Here is a 22037-nt window from a genome sequence, read left to right on the forward strand (position 1 = left end):
ATTAGATTTGACTCAAGGCTCAGATAAAGCTTTGGGTTTGGTTCCCAGCATCATCATGGCAAGTGTGAGCTTTTGGTGTCTATGGAAGGCACTGGGAAGAGTGAGAGGAGCAGGCACAGGTGGTGATAGAGGGAACAATTTAAAGACAAGCCCCTTTATCCTGATGATGATCCCCTCAGTAACGCTGGGGCAATGCCTTGATGTTTACTTGGTTCTCAGATATGGATTGGCCATCAGGTTGGCACAATCTGTGGCTATAAACTGGCAATAAGAAATCCTCTCCCAGCCGGGTACGGTGGCTCACGCCTGTAATCCCAGCACTTTGGGAGGCCAAGGTGGGCAGATCACCTGAGGTTGGGAGTTCGAGACCAGCCTGACCAACATGGTGAAACCCCGTCTCTACTAAAAATGCAAAATTAGCCGGGCGTGGTGGCACATGCCTGTAATCCCAGCTACTCGGGAGGCTGAGGCAGGAGAATCACTTGAACCCATGAGGCAGAGGTTGCAGTGAGCCGAGATTGTGCCATTGCACTTCAGCCTGGGCAACAAGAGCGAAACTCTGTCTCAAAAAAAGAAACAAAAAAAAAAGAAATCCTCTCCCAGGCTGGGCATGGTGGCTCACATTTGTAATCTCAGCACAGTTTGGGAGGCTGAGGCAGGAGGATCGCCTGAAGCCAGGAGTTTGAGACCAGCCTGGGCAACATAGCGAGACCCCATCTCTTAAAAAAAATTTTTTTTAGCCAGGTGTGGGCACATGCCTGTAGTCTCAGCTACTCAGGAGGCTGAGGTGGGAGGATCACTTGAGCCCAGGAGTTCAAGGTTGCAGGGAGCTGTGAATGCGCCACTGCACTCCAGCCTGTGTGAAGACGGAGTCTTGCCCTGTTACCCAGGCTGGAGTGCAGGGGTGCGATCTTGGCTCACTGCAGCTTCCGCCTCTCAGGTTCAAGTGATTCTCCTGCCTCAGCCTCCCGAGTAGCTGGGACTACAGGCATGCGCCACCACGCACGGCTAATGTTTTGTATTTTTAGTAGAGATGGGGTTTCACCATGTTGGCCAGGCTGGTCTCAAACTCCTGACCTCAGGTGATCTGCCTGCCTTGGCCTCCCAAAGTGCTGGGGTTACAGGTGTGAGCCACCACACCTGGTCAAGACCCTGTCTTAAAAAAAAATTTTTTTTTTAAAAAGCCTGTCCTGGTGTTCTGGGATAGAGCTATAAAAGCATGCCAGGTTGCTGGCAGGAGCTTGAAGGAGGTGCTGCCTCTGCTTACCAGGAGACCGTCTAGCTGTGAAGTGAGTGGCTGGAAGGAGTGATTGCTGGGTCCCATTCTAGCGATGTCTGTCCTCACCTCCATGCAGAAAAGTAAAGAGAAACCAGGGCCCTGCCAGGGAGTGGCAGAGGCTGGTACTTCTCAGACTCCTGATGTTCATACACATCCCCTGGAATCTCGTTAAAATGTAGATTCTGATTTAATAGGTCTAGGTAGGGCCTGAGGGTCTGCATTTCTAATAAACACCAGGTGGTGTTGATAACACTGACCTATAAGAACATGCTTTAGGAGCAGGTTTTTTAGGCAGGTGCCTTAAAAGTGGGCTGGGGTGGTGAGGGACAGTCTTAGAGAAGAGGGAACCTGGAATTTGGAGCATGGCTGTGAGGAGTCAGACCAAGAAAAAGGGAATGATAGCCACAGAAGTATAGGAGGGAGAAAGCAGGAGGCAGGCCTGGGGGCAGTGGCCTGAGGGACAGGTTCATATATAGCTGTGGTCCGTCAGAGGACCCTGCAGGGTACTTGGGAAGTTCAGTTGTCCTAATAGCAGGCTCTGGAGAACCACGTGAAGTTGTAGCTGAAACTGAATTTTTTTTTTTTGAGATGGAGTTTCGCTCTTGTTGCCCAGGCTGGAGTGCAATGGGGCGATCTTGGCTCACTGCAACCTACGCCTCCTGGGTTCAAGCGATTCTCCTGCCTCAGCCTCCCAAGTAGCTGGGATTACAGGCATGCACCACCATGCCCAGATATCTAATTTTGTATTTTTAGTAGAGACGGGGTTTCTCCTTGTTGGTCAGGCTGGTCTCGAACTCCCAACCTCAGGTGATCCGCCTGCCTCAGCCTCCCAAAGTGGTGGGATTACAGGCGTGAGCCACTGTGTCCGGCCTGAATTTTTTTTTTTTTCTTTGAGATGGAGTCTCGCTCTGTCGCCCAGGCTGGAGTGCAGTGGCACGATCTCAGCTCACTGCAGCCTCCACCTCCCAGGTTCCAGCGATTCTCCTGCCTCAGCCTCCCGAGTAGCTGGGATTACAGGAGTGTGCCACCATGCCCGGCTAATTTTTGTATTTTAGTAGAGACGGGATTTCGGCATATTGGCTAGGCTGATCTTAAACTCCTGACCTCAGGTGATCTGCCCGCCTCAGCTTCCCAAAGTGCTAGGATTACAGGCGTGAGCCACCGCACCCGGTGAAACTGAAATTTTAAGATAGATCTGGGAATGTCTGAAGCTTGAGAAGCGATTGTGTTCTGGGAGCTCTGCATGGTGCCAGGCTGTTGAGGGTCCAGCTGGCAGAGGGGGCATTGAACTTAGCCCAGGAGTGAGGGAGAGAGATTTCCCAAGATACGCTGACAGAGGAAGGACTCTGCTACAAGCCTGTAGGTTTGCCCGAGTTCCTGATTCTGGCAGTCGTTGACCTGGCAGTTAATCTAATTGGAGCTTGCACAGTCTTGCTAACTGGCTATTGATTACCTGAGGGTTGGAAAATGACGAATGGGGTGGGGAGTGGGTTCCTGCCCGCTCCTACTGTAGCCGAAAGACTGGGTCCTTAGATTCTGTTGTTCTTCTGCTGGAATCACAGGGCAGGACTCTGCAGCTCACAGTGAATGAGTGAGTGAGTGAGAGAGAGAGAGAGAGAGTGTGTGTGTGTGTGTGTGTTGGAGAGGCACTGCTCAGCCTTTGCTCCCACTACCCTTTACCTGGAGCTGAAAAGCATCAGTTTCCAGCTCCAGAGGCAAATCCTGGCAGGTTCTGGTGGCCCTTATCTGTGACCAGGAGCTTGCCTGACCCCAAAAATCAGATTCTACCACCCGCTGTGGAGAGCTCTGGGTTGGGAGGGATCCGTCTGGGACATTTCCTGGGGGAGGGGTCCTTATCATGAGATCAGGCTCTCTCAGCTGGAGAACAGTCCAGCAGACCCTCAGGCCCCACAAAACCTGTTGAATCAGAATCTACATTTTAACGAGATTCCAGGGGATGTGCATAAACATCAGGAGTCTGAGAAGTACCAGCCTCTGCCACTCCCTGGCAGAGCCCTGGTTTCTCTTTACTTTTCTGCATGGAGGTGAGGACAGACATCGCTAGAATGGGACCCAGCAATCACTCCTTCCAGCCACTCACTTCACAGCTAGACGGTCTCCTGGTAAGCAGAGGCAGCACCTCCTTCAAGTTCCTGCCAGCAACCTGGCATGCTTTTATAGCTCTATCCCAGGACACTAGGACAGGCATTTTTTGTTATTGTTGTTCTCCTGGCCACTGCCCACCCACAAGCACACCTGCTCACACCTGGGGAAAATGCAAGAGACGTGAAGGCCTGTTCTTCCTATCCCTAGAGGTTGAGATTGCCTGGGGAGAAGGAACTAGAATAGGGAATGGCTATAGAATGAACCCGCATTGGCAGACACATGTGAACACAGGCCTTGGCATACAGCCACTGGGCCTGGGCAGTCTGGAACATGGACTGTGGTGCTCAGGTCAGGTGGTTGGGCCCTGACCCCACCCACTCCAGCCATCTGTCCTATATGTGTAATAGGTGTTTGCCATTAGGAAGGCCATGTAAGTGAGCAAGGCTCTGCCAGGATAACCTGTGAGAGAGAGAGTGTTCCATGGTGAGGGGGTTGTTGCTGTGTGAATGAAGGACCTCTGACGCAGCAGCGTTTGGAGGTATGCATTCTTCACCAGCGAGTGTCTCGTGGTGCTTGTTGCCTTTCTAGGGGCACCTTTCCTGTTCCCTGACCCCATAGAGTGCTCTCCCCTGTACGCCAGGCCGGGTCTGGTGTGCCTGTTTCCTGCAAGCTCTGTCCATGCAGCCCCAGTCCTCTGTCAGGCTCAGTGGCATCCCTGGACTTGAATAGAAAGCTTCCTGCAGAATATGAGTTTTGAGAAGGAGGAGGCCCAGAGAAGGGAGCATTGCTGAGTGCTCCAGAATAAACAGGAGATTGGGAGTGACAGAGCAGAGGTTGAAGAGGCTGGGGCAGGTCTGGTGTTTGTTGTTGGGAGCCCTCTGCACTGTGGGAGGAGCCCTCTGGGTTCTGGGTAATGGAGGAGGAAGGCAGCAGAAAGTGGGAATGGAGCCTGGCAGGAGGAAGGCTAGCTGGAGGCTATTGGAATAATTCCATCCTGTCCTCCTGGGGATGTTTGGGGCAGATCAGGGATCCCAGGGAGTGGGATCCACATGGCATATGTAAGCCACAGTATAGGAGGTGAAGGAGTATGGAGCAGAGTCCTAGCTCTGCAGGAGGGACATCAGCTTGTATGGGCAGACTTGGAGAGGATTCCAGGCTACCCTCTGACCTGGAGAGCATGTGGGGTCCTGCCTACCATCCTGGCACTCCAGATCCCCCAGCCTGAAGCCCATGCCCTAGACCCCACCCCACTCCCTGCACACCACAGGCCTGAGCCATTGCCCCCATTCACTCTCCACACCAAGCTTCTGCCTCAACTGTTCACGCTGCTCCCAGTATTGGTCTTAGTTGTTTCCTTTAGAAATAATGCTGCCTACTGCCATTGTGTGGTGCCCACTAAGTAGCAGACCCAGGGCTGAATGTTCTACACCCCCCATCTCCAATCTATGACAACCCTGCCAGGTGGTACGTAATCCCCCACCTTACAGATGAGGAAACTGAGGATGGTGAGGTTACATAACTTGGCCATGGTCTCCCGACTGGAGGATGGCACATCTGGGATTTGATTCCAGGCTGTCTTGGCTTCAGAGTTCTTGGCCTGTCTAGTGCTGCAGTCTGCTCTCCCTGGTATGTGTGCCTCAGCACGTTGCTGGTTTCTTGTTTCAGTGCTTTCTGGCTGCTGATCAGTGGACACATCTCTCCTGTCTAGCCTGTAGGGTCCTTGAGGACAGCATGTACATCAATACATATGCTGTCCACTGTCGTGTCCAGGCTTAGTGCACAGTGGTACCTGTATGCTGGGTTGAACTGCAGTATTTATAAGTGATAACTGGTGGGGGAATTTTCTCTTGGCTTCTCCTGAGGGAAGCACCAGTGGCTATTGGTGATGCCCTGGGAAGCGTCCCAAATGTGACTGCTGGCAGGCAGACAGGCTGTGCAGCCAGTGGAGTGCTCCCCTCAAGGGGCCAGACTCCAGGAGGAAGCAGAGAGCCTGCTGGCAATGCGCTTAGGGGGCTGCTGGCCACAGCTGCCTGTGGGCACAGGCAGGGGGAGGATTTAAAGGCCCAGGGCTGGTGTGTGCTTGTCAACTTTTAGGGCAAATACAAGACTCTTGGAAGAGGAGTAAATGCTGAGGAGGAGATGACTGGAAAGGAGAAATCTGAATGTTTACCCAGCACCCAGAGGCACTGGAGTGGAGAGGGCACGCTGGAGTGGAGAGGGCATGCTGGAAGTGGTGGGGAGACACAGGTTGGGAGAGGTAGCGAAGGCCTGTGTGAATGTGAGAGCAGTTTGAGGACACAGTCACCTTGAGAGGCGGCTTCCTATCACAGGAGGCCTGGAGGAGCTGTTTCTAAAGGATGGCACAGAAGGTGAGTCATCAGCTACAGACTCATGCTAGAGAACTGTCAGGGTCCTCCAATGCAGAGAGTCTGTGATTCACTTGACATGAAATGTGACATCCTTGATGTCAGTGCTTTTGTCAAGAGTTCTATTCCTAGAGGCAGGACGGATGAAGGGGCTCTTGTAGGATTGATATTAGAGTGATGCCATTAGGAGCTTTGCTGTCTGCTGCATTCAGCATCCTGAATTATCACCCTCCTCTGCTTGGCCAGTCTCTGAGCTGTGGGTGAGCCCAGGTGACTGTACCAGGAACAGGTGGGCTTGGGTAGAATTTCTCACAGAGCCTTGTGAGTGCTGCTGGGCAGGGGACAGAGTACTGTTGGGAGAGGAAGCCCACCTTCATAGCCACTCTACTGCTACCTGGGTGACAAGGGCTGGTGGGAGGTGGCCTCCCAGGGTTGGGTGTCTGGTCTGCAGGTTGACCATACATTGATCTGGGGCTAAGTATACCTGAAGGGGCAATGAGCTTGACCACCTGTAGTTCTTTTTTTTTTTTTTTTTTTGAGATGGAGTCTTACTCTGTCGCCCAGGCTGGAGTGCAGTGGTGTGATCTCGGCTCACCAAAGCCTCCACCTTTTGGGTTCAAGCAATTCTCCTGCCTCAGCCTCCCAAGTAGCTGGGATTATAGGTGCCAGCCACCACACCTGGCTAATTTTTGTATTTTTAGTAGAGACGGGGTTTTACCACGTTGGCCAGGCTGGTCTGGAACTCCTGACCTCAGGTGATCTGCCTGCCTCGGCCTCCCAAAGTGCTGGGATTACAGGTGTGAGCCACCACATTCGACCTCCCCACTTCTTAAAGTGACTCTAACATGCCTTGCGATGTAGAAGATAAAATGAGATGCAGAGAATGTGGCATGTCTCAGTGCTCTCTAGGTGACGGGGCTTGGTTATGCAGCCTGGTCCTATGCTCTGACTTTCTGTCTCCCTCCCTGCCCCTCATCTCCCCCCATATGTCACAAGGAGCAGCCATGTGAGCAGGGATAGGACCTCATCCCAGAATCATGGGGAGCGCTGTCCGGGTGTCTGGAGAGCAGGAGACCAAATGTATATGCTGGTGGCAGAGTGGAGGCAGGGAAGCGGGGAGCGTGTTTCCTGGCTTATGCTTGGATTCTCCTGGATGCTTTAATTGCCTGACTTTTCTCACCTTCAGTGTGGGTGGGGACTGTGATGGACCCATCAGCTCACCTCTCTTCTCACTGACCCCTGCTCCCAGAGTCAGAGGATGGCTTTCCCACGACTGTCTCAATAGCTGACAGCACGAGCAAACACAAATCAGTTTAGAATTCTTTGCTATGAGGCATCTGTCCCTAAGCCCTTCTTCCCTGCCAGCCTGCTGGGGCTGCTGCATATCAAGTGCTGGATGCTTGTGCTGTCTGTGTGTGAGGATCCCATGAGGATGATCAGATGCCCCCATACCTGGCCAGGAAGGTTCCCTTGGGAAAAGCCATCCCCACTTCACCAAAACACGAAGTGTTCAACAGATTAAGTCTCCCTCCTTCACTGCAGGAGCCAATGCCCTCAGGCTGGATTCCTGACTAGTCACTGGGAGGTGGCATGGTTTGGGCCACTGGATGGAGGCAGTGGACCCTCAGTTGGTCACTGTGGCTGGGGACCTGCCCTTGGTTGGAGACCTCTGGCAGGAAGGCAGAGGAAGCTCTCGCCATGTGAGGCCAGAGGAAGCTCTGAGTGGAGAAGAGCAGCAGCCCCATCTTGTGTCACCTCTGTGCCACCACTGGGCTCCCCAGAGCCCTGTCCTCTAGGTTTCCCTTTGTCACTGCTGCCCTGGTTGCATACACCCCAGAAAGCAGCAACTTCCCTGTAGTGGCAGGAGCAGACCCACCCCCCATGCTGCTGCATTCAGCGGTTCCTGCTGACCACCCATAGCATCACGTCAGCCTGGGTCACAGCTGCCTTTCATCACTTTTTCCACCTCCAGCCCTTGAGGCCTGGCCAACAAAGAGCAGGGTGTGGTGGCTGGCACTCAGAGCCATCCCTGGTGCGTCAGCCATCCCCTCCCTCTCCTGTCTTTTCATTGTCTGTCTCCACCTGGAGAGCACTGCCTTTCACAGGCTCTGTCGCTTCTGGGCCCTCAAGTTCCTCTGGGAGCTGCTGGACTGTATCTCTCCCACATTCTGACCTCTTTATTTATTTATTATTTTTTTTTAATAGAGACAAGGTCTTGTTGTAGAGGAACAAGAGTTGGAGTGCAGTAATGTGATTATAGTTCATTGTAACCTTAAACTCCCGGGCCCAAACCATCTTCCTGCCTCAGCCTTCCGAGTAGCTGGGATTACAGGTGTGGGCCACCACACCGGGCTAATTTTTTAGGTTTCTTGTAGAGATAGGGTCTATGTTGCCTACCCTGGTCTTGAACTCCTGGCCTCAAGTGATCCTCCTGCCTCAGCCTCCCAAAGTGCTGAGATTAAAGGCGTGAGCCACTGTGCCCAGCCCTGACCTCTTTAGATCCACTCATAGCATCCCATGCTCATCCTCCTCCCACACCTACTGAGGTGGAGGCTGGCTCTCAATTGCATGGCATAGCTGATGGGTGACCTGGTCCAGCCATCCTCACTGGCTGTGCCTCTCCAAGCTCACCTTCCCTGGTCAGTCCTCCCATCACACAAGGTTACCCTTCTCCATCGTGCCTGATGTCCCTCGGTAGATGTGTGGTGCCCAGAGAGCTCTGCTCCCTTGTGGCCCAGCCAGCTTGGAGCAGAAGGCTTAGTCACATTCATCTCTTCATTCTTCCTCCATCCCATGTTGACCTACCACTGGCCCTAAGCCAAGTCCTATATGCCTGGGGTTCCAGGGACAGAGACTACAGTGTGGATGAGATGGTTACAGTCACTGAGCCTCCAAACTGCCTCAGAAATTAGGATGGGAGGAAGTTAAAAAAAAAAAAAAAAAGGCTGGGCACGGTGGCTCACACCTGTAATCTCAGCCCTTTGGGAGGCCAAGGTGGGTGGCATCTGAGGTCAGGAGTTCGAGACCGACCTGACCAACATGGTGAAACCTCATCTCTACTAAAAATACAAAATTAGCTGGGCATTGTGGTGCATGCCTGTAATCCCAGCTACTTGGGAGGCTGAGGCAGGAGAATTGCTTGAACCCAGGAGGTAGAGTTTGCAGTGAGATGGTTCCATTGCACTCCAGCCTGGGCAACAAGAGCAAAACTCCGTCTCAAAAAAAGAAAAAAAAAAATAATGCCAGGTGCTGTGGCTCACGCCTGTATCCCAGCACTTTGGGAGGCCGAGGCGGGCAGATCTTGAGGTCAGGAGATCAAGACTATCCTGGCTAACACGGTGAAACACCGTCTCTACTGGTTAATACAAAAAATTAACCAGGCATGGTGGCATGCACCTGTAGTCCCATCTACTTGGGAGGCCGAGGCAGGAGAATCGGTTGAACCTGGGAGGCGGAGTTGCAGTTAGCTGAGATTGCACATCATGCCACTGCACTCCAGCCTGGGTGACAGAGCGAGACTCTGTTTCTCTTAAAAAAAAAAAAAAAAAAAAAAAATCAAAAAACCAGACTGGGCCCTGGGAACCACTTGGCCTCAGCGGAACCCTTGATGAGTGTAGATAAAAGAGATCACGCTGCAGCAGGCTTCTAAATCTGGAACCTTCCAGGGCTACTCCAGGACATTGTTAAAAGCAGACATCGCTATGTTGGTGGCACAGGCCTATTGCAAAGCGAGCAAATAGCATCCTTCTCGATCTTGAGTTGTGTCCTGTCTCCCTCTTCTCCTTCCCCTCCACTCTGGCTCTGGGCAGGGACAGGTGGGGGCACACGATTTCATTTTGTTATCCATTTCAAGTTTCAGAACACAGCTTTACTAACCTTTAAGTTGTCACACCTTTTCTCATTTTAATCCTTATTCTCTGCTTTTTTTTTTTTTAATTCTCTACTTGTTTTTAAAACTGCATTATCTTCCCTCTATTTCTCTCCTCAGGCTCTCTCCCCCCACACCCTTCCCTTTTCTGTTGCTTGCCCCTCACCCGCCCTCTGCCGGGTCCCAGGGTGGTAGATTCTGTCTGGTCTGGAAGCCCAGGCACCAGGATGATGGGTTTTTGACCAGAGGAGGGGATGCTGGCTCTGCTGCCACACAGTGTCTAATTATGCTGATGCTCTTCGTCGTGGGCAGCATGACAAGGTGCCGTTCTTGTTATCATGCTGCTTTCCTGAGTAAACTCAAAGCTCTGTTTCCAGAATTTCCTCTGTGCCCTTTTCTCTGCTCTCATTCAGGCCCACGTAAGTACAGAAAGGAGGCCTTTGAAGGTGGGAATAGTGGGTCTGAAAATACATCTTGAAATAGAGCTGAGGGAAGAACTGAGTCATGGTAGCAAAGCCCAGGCTTCTTCCTCCCTTCCCATCCCTTCTCTAGAAGCACTGTGGTGGGGCCACCTCCTCTGTCAGCCAGCCTGCCCCAGAATCATCATTGGTTAGATAAAGAACCCAGGGCTCAAGAGGTCAGCTTAAATGCTAAACTCTGTGCTTCATATGTGGCCACGTGAAGGAAAAGGTGGAGAAAAAGGAATCCAGGAGTTTATAAACTGGAAGGGACTTAGAGTTCATGACATTCAGCCCCTTCCTCGTGTTAAAAGTGAAGGCGGTGTGATTTCTCTAAGGCCGACAGAGAAGGTAGAACTAGAACTCAGGTTGCTGGGCTTGCAATCTAACCCTTTAATGTATCCCAGATGCCACTCAGAAGACACACCAAGGGGCCTTTCTCTCCCAGCCTCACTTGCCAGTAGGCAGCCCTGCCTGCCAGAGGAAGTCTAGGGCCGCCCTGTAAGCTGTGTTTGCTGCCAGAAAGAAGCAGCTTCCTCCTCTGTCTGCAGCCTCTGCTAGAGAGCTGGCGCTGTTCTTTGTTTCATTAGCCCTTCGGCTCCAGGTGAGACCGCTGGCAGTGGCTTGGGTAGTGTTCATGCCAGGCCCTTGTGCCAGACATTAGAGCTAGAGCAAACGAAAAGGGTTGGTGCGGGGGGTCCTCAGGCGGGAGCAGAAAGCCCTTCCTGCTGTGCTGCCTCTCCCTCTCCAGGGGGAGTAGGACTCCACTGCCGGGGAGTAGGACTCCACTGCCTAGGAGTGGCTTTGGCCCAGCATGGGTAGGGGGATGAGGAAGGCTAGTTGGTAAGGAGGTGCTCACGGAAGAGGTCGCTCCCCATACCCATTATTGGCATCTTTGCTGTTCCAACATCAGGAGCAGGTACCCTAACTGCAAGGGGAAAAAGACTCTTTGAGGGCCATGGACTCAGGAGGAAGGCAGCCAGCTTGATGGTCGGAATCAGAGCAGAGGTGATGCCCTCCTCCTACAGCCCCTGCTTGTCTTCCTCTTGAAGCAGGGCCCAGCCCTCACTCACGCAGCAGCGTCTCGAAGTGCTGGGATTAGAGGTGTGAGCCACTGACTTGCCCAGAGACTGTGGAAAGGAGAGAGTGGAGGCTGTCACCCTGGGTATGGAAGCTGTTCTCTGATCCCAGAGCAAGGGAAGACCCGAGAGTCTGGGCGTAGAGCCAGCTGACATCTTAGTGTTTCCCTCTGTGCCTCGTGCTCCACGTCGGCCCAGAAGCAGGTGGAAGCCTCAGAGACTGCCCAGGTGGGTCTTGGCACCTGTGCCATCTGTCAGCCAACTGAGGCCATGTGTGTCCCTGGTATGGCTCAAATAAGTATACTGAGGCACGAGTTCAGTTCTTCACCCAGAACAAACAGAGTTGTGGAGACTGAAGAGCATGACTATTCATCATTTTCCCTTTTCTCTTGCTTAGAATGCTTCCCAGCCAGTCAGCCCTTGGCTGACACACATACTTACGTGGCTCCAGGGGAAGCAGGTGGGTTGGGCTGCTGGCGTTGAGTGCTTTCTTAGGAGGTGCTGAGTTGATGTGAGGCCTGAAGCCTGGCTGTGGGCGAGTGTGGAAAGCCTTACTTTTCTGAGCCCTGTGGGAGGCCTCAGCAGGGCTTCCAGAGGCTGCTATTCTGAAGGTCACCCTAAGCCCCTGCCTCACTGTCAGCTGGATGAGGACCACCTTCTTGTGTTCAGCCTGACTTTCCTCTGTGTACAAGGGTTAGGCTGGGGACCAGTTCAGGACAACTTGAGTCACTTTGGCTTGGGGGACCCACCTGGCCCAGCTGCTCACAGCTCTTCAAAGATGGGAAGAGCTGGGACCTGCCAGAGAGGCCAGGCCAGCCCTCAGACAAATGAGTCCATCTGCATTCTGCACACAGCCACACGCCCACAGTAATTGGTGAGGCGAGAATCTTGGGGAGCAGGGGGAGAGGGATCAATCTGGCTCGCTTTGGCACTAACAGGCCGGCCGCTCCCTGAGCAGCAGGGGTTGATGCCTGCTGGTGTGAGCCTGTGCCACTCTGAAGATGGAGACACTTAAGGCCATAGGGCTGGTCTGGGGAGAGGCCCCTCCAAGACTGCACTGGTGACTGGTTTGGAGTTTCAGGTCCACGGTTTGGCTGGGTGTGGATGTGAAGTGGTGAAACCTCCAGTCCATCCATGTTCAGGCTCCTGGCCTCTGTAGGGGAGTTGCCCCTCTTTTGTCTTGGCTGGACCAAGGGGCAGGGGCAGAATCCATTTCCCAGCCCTGTTGGGACACCCTGGGCTGTCAGCCCTGTCTTGGGGCTGTTCCAGCAACAGGCCAGACTGAGCTGCAGCCTGCTTCCTAGTGAGTCCTCCTCTTCCTGGAGACTGTAGAAGGCCAGCAGGCAGCAGAGGTGTCCTCTGACCCACTCTGTTCAGCTGTGTGTGTGCTGTCTCCATCAAGCTTCTTTCTTTCTCTCCGGTGGGTGATGGGGGCTACAGTGAATGTCTGTGGTCTGGACTGGCTGCCCCCAGTAGTGGTTCCTTGTGTTCAGGGGCAACCATGGAGCTTTCTTTTTTAAAAAAATTTTTATTAATTTTTTTTTTCTTTGAGGCGGAGTCTTACCATCTTTCCCAGGGTGATCTTGAACTCTTGGGCTCAAGCAGTCCTCCTGCCTCAGACTCCCAGAGTGTTGGGATTATAGGCAGAAGCCACTGCTCCTGGCTTTTGGGGTTTTCTTGAGCTGTGATCCAAAAGCTATTGTGGCAGCTGTCTAGTCCAGTTGCCCTGCATATCGGCCTTAATACCTCAATATGAATTTTTTTTTTTTTTTTTTGAGACGGAGTCTCGCTCTGTTGCCAGGCTGGAGTGCAGTGGTGCGATCTCGGCTCACTGCAACCTCCGCCTCTCGGGTTCAAGCAATTCTCCTGCCTCAGCTTCCTGAGTAGCTGGGACTACAGGCACGCCACCACGCCCGACTAATTTTTGTATTTTTAGTAGAGACGGGGTTTCACCATGTTGGCCAGGATGGTCTTGATCTCATGACCTTGTGATCCACCTGCCTCAGCCTCCCAAAGTGCTGGGATTACAGGCATGATCCACCACGCCTGGCCCTCAATATGAATCTTGAACTACACAAGCCCCCAGGAGACTTACCTGCCTGTTGGGGAGGGCTGTTGCTCTCTGCGCCCACCCACAGCCCTTGGATAGTAAGGCATCTATGGGCCTTCGTTGGCTGCATGCTCCTGGACCCTGACTTTCCTCCTCCTGGGGGCCAGCATCTCCCCAGGAGTCACTGGGTGCTGCTGGCCCACTGATGAGGATGACCCTGTTAGGTGTGTTTGGGAATATGGTTCCCCTGTTGCTCCCACTTCAGCTCAGTAAAACTTGGAATAACCTTCCAAAGAGTGGGTGAAGACAGCAGCTGCAGGTAGCCCCAGGCCTTCCTCAGGACGGTGGAAGCGTGTTCTCCCTGCCTCATCCCTCTGTGGCAGTGGGGAAGGGGGTAGGGAAAGAGTTGGAGGTCAGGCGAGCCAGACTGGGAGTAGCAGTAGTCAGTGAGTGTGTGTGTCTGCTAGATGGCTGTGCACCTGCCCTGAAGGTGGGCTCTCAGATCCTCCTGAACCCCCTGGAGGGCATGTTCAGGGGTTCCTCAAGGTGAAGGGTACCATGGGTGGTGAAGGGTACCATGGGTGGAACAGGCAGACCTCACCTGGCAGGAAGGAAAGTGACGGGATCGTTAGCATCCCTGTTGAGTCATCTGCAGCAGGCTCAGGAAAGGTCCTAGCTGCCTATCCTTGGGGGAGCCTCAGAGCCCGTGCCAAAAGTGTTCCTAGGAGATGCAGGGACGCAAGGACTCACCTGGCTGAGCCCCAAGGCCTGGAAGCAGCTCCAGGAAAGGGCACCCATCCGGCAGCACCGTGGGTTGTTTACTGTCTGAGCCTGTGCCTACTGAGTGCTTCCTGTATGTGCAGCACCAGGCATGGGCTCATCCAGCTCAGCATGATCTCATGGGAATAATAAACGAACATGAAATTGCAGTCTCAAGTTACAGCTGGAATAATTGCTGGAAGCACTGGGGGCTAAGAGGGAGTCTGAGCAAGTGTCCTTTACCCTGAGAACCTGAGGATCCAGTCAGGTGAAGACAGCCGTACAGCCTGAGGCCCTGAGACAGACAGCTGCTGGGTTCGGGGCTGAGATGAGGCAGCCCGGGGTGCATGTGGCAGAGTGGGCTTTATGGAGTTCCTCCCAGGGGACAGAGTGTACTAAAATGAGGCTGGCGCACAGCACTGCCAGGAGCCCTTTGTGGCTTAGAGAAGTAATGCGGGCCGGAGGGTGCCACTGAGAAGGGTCCTGGTTCCTTCCTGGTCCCGGGAGCGCCTGCCCTCAGCCGACTGGGAAATCTAGTTGCCTTGAATTGTTTCCTTTCCTCCCCATGCGGGGAGGCAGAGGCAGGGAGCAGTGGTCTTCTGCCACTGCTTCGGCAGTTGGAGAGAGGTTGGATCTTCTCTGTAAGGACTAGGAAGTTCCCCTTTAAGTAGCCTGATCCTGGTCATCCAGAGATTGGAGCTTCAATCTGACTTAGGAAGTGGTGGGAAAGTTTGAGTCATTCTCTAACAGTCCCCTGAGTTATGATACTCCTGGGACAAGTTGGGGGTGGTCTTGGCAGAGGCCATCTCCCTGAGCCAGGCTTTGGGTCCAGTGCACCATAGAATTTGCTCCCTGGGAGAGTGCACAGGTCCTTTCCTTCCTTGCCAGACTCCATCACCTGGAGAGCAGCCCTTGTTCAGCCTGAGCCAGCGTTGGGCGGGGAGGCCCCAAGTGCTACATGAGAGGAGGGGCAGCACCTCTCTCTGGAAAGGGGAGGGTTGCTGAGTAGTGGCCTCATCCAGATGGGGTGGGCAGTGTCAGATGCTCTCACTCTAATGCTTGTCCTTGGTCTCTAGCCCTGGCCTAGTGTGTCCAACCTGGCCAAGGACTTCATTGACCGCCTGCTGACAGTGGACCCTGGAGCCCGTATGACTGCACTGCAGGCCCTGAGGCACCCGTGGGTGGTGAGCATGGCTGCCTCTTCATCCATGAAGAACCTGCACCGCTCCATATCCCAGAACCTCCTTAAACGTGCCTCCTCGCGCTGCCAGAGCACCAAATCTGCCCAGTCCACGCGTTCCAGCCGCTCCACACGCTCCAATAAGTCACGCCGTGTGCGGGAACGGGAGCTGCGGGAGCTCAACCTGCGCTACCAGCAGCAATACAATGGCTGAGCCGCCTGGCTGTGCACACATGCGGCACGACCCAGCCTGGCCACACACTGTGGTGCCATCTGGGCCCGATGCCCTCTCTGGAGATAGGCCTATGTGGCCCGCAGTAGGTGAAGAATGTCTGGCTCCAGCCCTTTCTCTGTGCCTTCAGCAGCCCCTGTCCTCACCATGGGCCTGGGCCAGGTGTGACAGAGTAGAGGTAGTGCAGGGGGCTGTGACTCCCCCTGAACTGGGAGCCTGGCCTGGCACTGATACCCCTCTTGGTGGGCAGCTGCTCTGGTGGAGTTGGGAAGGGATAGGACCTGGCCTTCACTGTCTCCCTTGCCCTTTGACTTTTCCCCAATCAAAGGGAACTGCAGTGCTGGGTGGAGTGTCCTGTGGCCTCAGGACCCTTTGGGACAGTTACTTCTGGGACCCCCTTTCCTCCACAGAGCCCTTCTCCCTGGTTTCACACATTCCCATGCATCCTGATCCTTAAGATTATGCTCCAGTGGGAGACCCTGGTAGGCACAAAGCTTGTGCCTTGACTGGACCCGTAGCCCCTGGCTAGGTCGAAACAGCCCTCCACCTCCCAGCCAAGATCTGTCTTCCTTCATGGTGCCTCCAGGGAGCCTTCCTGGTCCCAGGACCTCTGGTGGAGGGCCATGGCGTGGACCTTCACCCTTCTGGACTGTGTGGCCATGCTGGTCATCGGCTTGCCCAGGCTCCAGCCTCTCCAGATTCTGAGGGGTCTCAGCCCACCACCCTTGGTGCCTTCTTTGTAGAGCCCAGCGCTACCTCCCTCTCCCTGTTGGATGTCCATTCCATTCCCCAGGTGCCTCCTTCCCAACTGGGGGTGGTTAAAGGGAGCCCCACTGCTGCTACCTGGGGAATGGGGCACCTGGGGGCCAAGGCAGAGGGAAGGGGGTCCTCCCGATTAGGGTCGAGTGTCAGCCTGGGTTCTATCCTTTGGTGCAGCCCCATTGCCTTTTCCCTTCAGGCTCTGTTGCTCCCTCCTCTGCAGCTGCACGAAGGCGCCATCTGGTGTCTGCATGGGTGTTGGCAGCCTGGGAGTGATCACTGCACACCCGCCCATCGTGCACACCCACCCATGGTGCACACCCGTAGTCCTCCACGAGGACATGGGAAGGTAGGAGTTGCCGCCCTGGGGGAGGGTCCCGGGCTGCTCACCTCTCCCCTTCTGCTGAGCTTCTGCGCACCCCTCCCTGGAACTTAGCCATACTGTGTGACCTGCCTCTGAAACCTGGGTGCCAGGGGCACTGCCTTCTCACAGCTGGCCTTGCCCCGTCCACCCTGTGCTGCTTCCCTTCACAGCATTAACCTTCCAGTCTGGGTCCCACTGAGCCTCAAGCTGGAAGGAGCCCCTGCGGGAGGTGGGTGGGGTTGGGTGGCTGCTTTCCCAGAGGCCTGAGCCAGAACCATCCCGATTTCTTTTGTGGTATCTCCCCCTACCACAAACCAGGCTGGAACCCAAGCCCCTTCCTCCACAGCTGCCTTCAGTGGGTAGAATGGGGCCAGGGCCCAGCTTTGGCCTTACCTTGACGGCAGGGCCCCTGCCATTGCGGGAGGGTTTGGTTCCCACTCAGCTTCTGCCGGTCGGCAGCCTGGGCCAGGCCCTCTTCCTGCATGTGCCACCTCCAGTGGGAAACAAAACTAAAGAGACCACTCTGTGCCAAGTCGACTATGCCTTAGACACATCCTCCTACCGTCCCCAATGCCCCCTGGGCAGGAGACAGTGGAGAACCAAGCCCCATGGCCTCAGAATTTCCCCCCAGTTCCCCAAGTGTCTCTGGGGACCTGAAGCCCTGGGGCTTATGTTCTCTCTTGCCCAGGGTGGGCCTGGTCCTGAGGGCAGGACAGGGGGTTTGGAGATGTGGGCCTTTGATAGACCCACTTGGGCCTTCATGCCATGGCCTGTGGATGGAGAATGTGCAGTTATTTATTATGCGTATTCAGTTTGTAAACGTATCCTCTGTATTCAGTAAACAGGCTGCCTCTCCAGGGAGGGCTGCCATTCATTCCAACAGTTCTGGCTTCTTGCTGTAGGACCAAGGGGTTGCCCTGGAGGAGGGGTGGGGGCCCCGGCCTGGGCATGGCTACTCTAGGAAGAGCCACTGCTACTCAAGGAGTCACTCAGCCCCTTCTGTGCCAGAAGTCCAAGTAGGGAGTCGGACCCTCAACAGCCTCTTCTTTCTCCTGAGCCAGGAAGACAGACATGAATGCATGATGGGACAGGGCCTGGGTCTTTAATGGGTTGAGCTGGGGAGGGGCCTGTGGTGAGCTCAGTTGTAGGCTATGACCTGGTTGATCCAGGTGCTGAACTTGCTAACTCGAGTATAGACAGCAGGTGCGCGCACATTGCAGTTTTTGGTGCCCCAGGAGACAATACCAATAAGCACCCATGTGTTTCCCTTCTGGCAGACAAGAGGGCCTCCGGAGTCACCCTGAGAGGGAAGAGGGAGGGAGAATTGAGTAGGGGGGGTTGGGGAGGTATACCACAGGACAGCGCAGAGGAGCAGGTGCTGGGGCTTACCTGGCACGAGGAGGCACCTGCGCCACCTGCACAGATCATGGAGTCAGTGATACTTGAGCCCCAGTACTGCCGGCACTGATTCACAGTGACCAGGGGCAAAGCCACCTGCTGCAGACGTGCTGGTGTCACATTGCCTGTGGGCCAGGAGGGGTGGCCACATGGGGCCCAGAACACTGGTCCCCACCCCAGTCCTCCCACCCTGAGCTTTGGCCTGAGTCCCTACCCACGCCACTGAGGCGACCCCAGCCGGTGGTGACACACGTGAGGCCTTCAGTCAGAGCCTCGTTTGAGGATGCCAGGCAAATTGGCGAGATGCGTGTTGTGTACTGGGCTGGCGAGGCGACCTTCAGCAGCGTCACGTCATTGTTCATGGTGGTAGAGTTCCAGCTAGGGTGTGTAATGGCCTGTGGGGTCAGAAACAGTCCATGTTCTGATGGGTGCTGAGCAGGGTAGGCCAGGGCATGTCCTGAATTCCTTGTTCCCAGCACCCACCCACCTGCACTGCCCACTTTTCCTCCGTGTCTGCAGCCCAGGCACTCACCCGAGAGATGGACAGAACCTGCAAGGGCTCTGCGTTTGATGATCGGTCATACTCGCCCAGGACAACAAAATGGCGGCCAGGGCTGCAAGGGGGTGGGATTAGGCAGCTGCAGGGAGGCCAGCGCGAGAGGGGGACAGCCAGGGGAGGAGGCAGGAAGAGGCGAGGGGCGGGGCAGGTGGAATGCAGGCACTCACCTGACATTGCAGTGGGCAGCAGTGACCACCCAGGACTGGCTGATGAGAGAACCACCGCAGAAGTGGAAGCCGCTGCTGTCCTGTGGTCAGGGCTCAGAGGTCAGAGTGGGGGTGGGCTGCTGAGGCTGCCCCTAGGCATGACGTACCCAGGACCCTGCCCACCCCTCCGGTGGTGTACCTGCAGGGACACCTGCCAGGGCCAGGAGCCCGACACTGCATTCTCCCCGTTGACAATCCTCTGGCTGAAGCTCAGTGCCGGTTTGATGGCAGGAATGCCGCAGCCTGGCCATTGGGCTAATGAGGACCTGCTTCCCATGCCTCAGCCCATCTTTCCCCACCTCCTTTTGGGTGCCCCAGGCTGTGCACCCCAGAAAGGTCTGTCGAGAGGGTACAGCACTACCCCTTCCCCAACAGGGTACATGCAAGCACCTTCGGCCCCACAGCTATCTTGGTTATCCCTATCCACCCAGTCCCCCAGCCCTGCTGTTCTCCTACATCTGTCTCCAGCCTAGTCCCCACTGTTCCCCATCTCTACCCCTGGTCTCTCTGCCCCCTCCCGACCTGAACAGTTCATACCCTTCATGCAGCCAGAAGGTTCTTTCTAAAAGACACGGACAGGTCTTCCTGTCTCAGCTTCCTAAACCCTCCCGGGCTCCAGGGCCTGGCTCAATCTCTGGTCCTATTCGTGAGACCACCCCACCTCTTGCCCCCTCCCAGCCCTGCAGGCCTGTTCCCTGCTCCACTGCCCTGGCATATCCTGTTTCTTTTGCCCACTCTGTCCACCTTCGTCCCTTCCAGCCAGCCTAGCTCCTTCCCTGGGCTGTTGCTGGGAGCTGAGTTGCTCCCAGGGCTGAATCAGGGCTGGTCCTGGCCCACTCACCCCAGGAGGAGCCGAGGAGAACCAGGCTTAGGGTCAGGCTGAGCAGCAACATCGTGGCAGATGTGAGGTTGGGAGCTGGGTCTGGCTTTATGGGTCTTCTCGTCCTTGAGCTAAAGCTCCAGGCCTGAGGCCAGGCCAGCTGTGTAGACTCAGCCCCCTCCCACGCTCCAGGCAAGACAGGCCCTTTAGGCCAAGGTCCCCTGACCGAGACCTAGACTTATCAGACAGAGCCCAGGTGTGAGACTCTCACCTCTGCCACCTCCCAAAGCCTGGCCTCTAATTGGCTCCCAGAACCACCTCCCATTCCAAATGTTGAGCCCTCGGTACTGAGGACAGATGGTTAAATTAGGTCTATAGTGACAACCTGGTGGCTGGGATAACAGGAGTCACCCAGGGCTATCAAAGGCACCAGGCTCTCAGAGAAGGCCGCTCAGCGTCCAGGGTGTTCTGACTGGTGGATGGAATGCTCACTGCGGTCGACTTTGCTGTGAAGGGCCAGGGGCTGTGAGGTTCTGGCAGGCTGGGAGTCCTAACACATCATCGCAGTGGTTCCTCGTCCATTTGGAACAGGAGTCACAGGTCTGCTCAGAGATGGTGACTCTCCCACCAGCACGTGGTTGAGTTGTACACAAACTCGCATTTGTCTGGCGCTGAAGCCTCCGCTCTTAACAATGAGATGATACTTATGAAGGGCCTGGCATTTAGGAGGGCAAAGTGTGAGCTCTTGGTGCCTGGCCGACCGTGGACTGAGGCTGCAGGTGGAGAGTGACAGACATCAAATCTCTGCCACCCTCTTTAGGCCTTGGGGCTCCCATGGGCAAGCCCCTGGTGTCTGTAGCCCGTTTGTTACTGAGCTGCAGACCAAGCTTGAAGGGAGAAGACACCCTGTGTGCAAAGTTCCAACAGGTGCATTGGCTGGCAGCCTTCTGGGAGTGTGAGGGCTTTAACTGATTCAAGAACAGATCAGGGCTGGGTGTGGTGGCTCACACCTGTAATCCCAAAACTTTGGGAGGCAGATGTAGGAGGCTTGATTCCAGGAGTTCGAGACCAGCCTAAGCAACATCATGAAACCCTGTCTCTACAAAAAAAATTTTTTTAAATTAAGAAATGAGCTGGGTATGATGGTACACACCTGTAGTCCCAGCAACTCAGAAGGCTGAGGCAGGAGGGATCACTTGAGCCCTTAAGTTCAAGGCTACAGTGAGCCATGAGTGCACCACTGCATTCCGGCCTGGGCGATAGAGCTAGACCCCATCTCAAAGAAACAGCATCAGTCAAAAAATGAGATGAATTGGCTGGGCACGGTGGCTCACGCCTGTAATCCCAGCACTTTGGGAGGCCGAGGCGGGTGGATCATGAGGTCAGGAGATCAAGACCATCCTGGCTAACAGGTTTAGTAGAAACCTCGTCTCTACTAAAAATACAAAAAAAAAAAAATTAGCCAGGCGTGGTGGCGGGCACCTGTAGTCCCAGCTACTCGGGAGGCTGAGGCAGGAGAATGGCGTGAACCCGGGAGGCGGAGCTTCCAGTGAGCTGAGATTGTGCCACTGCACTCCAGAGCCTGGGTGACAGAGCGAGACTCCGTCTCAAAAAAAAAAAAAAAGGAGAGATGAATTAATGGATAGAGGAATGAATAGATGATAAAACAAATATAACAAAATACTGTCAGGTCTGTGGTGACCTGACAGTATAAGGGTATTCAATATACAACTCTTTCTACTTTTCTGTTACATTTACAAATGTTCATTAATAGAATGTTGGGGTGCAGGGAGCACACACAGCGGCCCGGGGATGTGCAGCCCGGCATAGACCCTCCCTGGGCCCTGGGTAGACTCTCCCTGACATTTCTGAAGCTCCAGCGGAGTTCAGCCATTCTCGCTGAGGACAGGATGCTCTTGCTGGCACCCAGCAGCCAGGCCTGAGACTCAGCAGGGGCCCAGCAAAGGTTTGTTGGAGAAACGTGTCATCTCTCCCCATGTGAGTCCTGTGACCCTTATTAGCCTGGAAAACTTGGAGTCACAAGCCCAGCATGTGCAGACAGAAGCCGAGCTTCACGTGAGCAGTGCAGGCATGCCTCGTCATCTGAGGGGTGTCACAGGTAAAGATGTTGCGAGGTTGAGGAGTGCTTGGTGAGAACTTGCCTTGGAGTCAGGGAGCGGCTCCTCTTGTCAGCACTTTAGCTCAGTGGGGCCTGTGGGGGCCTGATTGAAAGGTATGAGCTTTGTCCTGGGCCACTGAGGAGCCATGGAAAGTCTCTAGGAGGGGGTAGTACATGGGGTATTTCATAATTTACAAGTCTCCAGTGGACTAGAGGGCAAGAGCAAGACAGTGGAGTGGTGGGGGAGCCTTCAAGTGTGGAGTCAGAAGGAAGGTTTGGGTGGAGACCAAGCCTGCAATGCTGGCCAGGGCTGGGGTTCTGGAGTTGTAGGTGCCTGAGATTATGGGTGAAGGGCATCTCTTAGGCCAGACACTAGAGCTATGGTAGGTAATGGCCCCTGCAGGGACGCCTTAGCTACAGAGCCCTGCTGGCTGC

At 54.7% G+C, this 22037-nt stretch overlaps 2 protein-coding genes across 3 annotated transcripts in view; one reads left to right on the plus strand and one right to left on the minus strand.

Annotated features, from left to right (window-relative positions):
* Positions 1–17380, plus strand: part of PSKH1 (protein serine kinase H1) — a 36192-nt gene extending 18812 nt beyond the window's left edge. The window contains exon 3 of the mRNA XM_034940475.3: positions 15042–17380. Coding sequence (XP_034796366.1) covers positions 15042–15359 — 318 coding nt within the window. The 3' untranslated portion in view covers positions 15360–17380. The remainder of the gene's footprint in view (positions 1–15041) is intronic.
* Positions 17381–17585: 205 nt separating this feature from the next.
* CTRL (chymotrypsin like) lies at positions 17586–21930 on the minus strand. Of its 2 annotated transcripts, XM_003812169.7 has the most exons (7): positions 19505–19712; positions 18803–18906; positions 18625–18704; positions 18431–18512; positions 18113–18293; positions 17890–18023; positions 17586–17800 (listed from the first exon to the last, which is right to left on the minus strand). In XM_003812169.7, the coding sequence occupies exons 1-7, from the start codon at positions 19554–19556 to the stop codon at positions 17639–17641; spliced, it is 795 nt and encodes a 264-aa protein (XP_003812217.1). In that variant the 5' UTR covers positions 19557–19712; the 3' UTR covers positions 17586–17638. The 2 variants fall into 2 exon arrangements, with proteins under 2 accessions (XP_003812217.1, XP_063453737.1); XM_063597667.1 differs by having other exon boundaries at positions 17586–18023; positions 18803–21930.
* Between the last annotated feature and the right edge of the window lie 107 nt (positions 21931–22037).

Source organism: Pan paniscus, chromosome 18 (assembly GCF_029289425.2).
Source record: "Pan paniscus chromosome 18, NHGRI_mPanPan1-v2.0_pri, whole genome shotgun sequence".
Taxonomy (NCBI): Eukaryota; Metazoa; Chordata; class Mammalia; order Primates; family Hominidae; genus Pan; species Pan paniscus.

Excerpts from the sequence above, each read along its gene's own strand:
- CTRL (XM_063597667.1), bottom strand. The coding sequence starts at position 18,940 with ATGGGAAGCAGGTCCTCATTAGCCCAATGGCCAGGCTGCGGCATTCCT. Across the intron at positions 18,705-18,802 it reads CCTGGCAGGTGTCCCTGCAG|GACAGCAGCGGCTTCCACTT; the intron begins GTACACCACCGG and ends CCCTGACCACAG. Across the intron at positions 18,294-18,430 it reads AGGTTCTGTCCATCTCTCGG|GCCATTACACACCCTAGCTG; the intron begins GTGAGTGCCTGG and ends CTGACCCCACAG.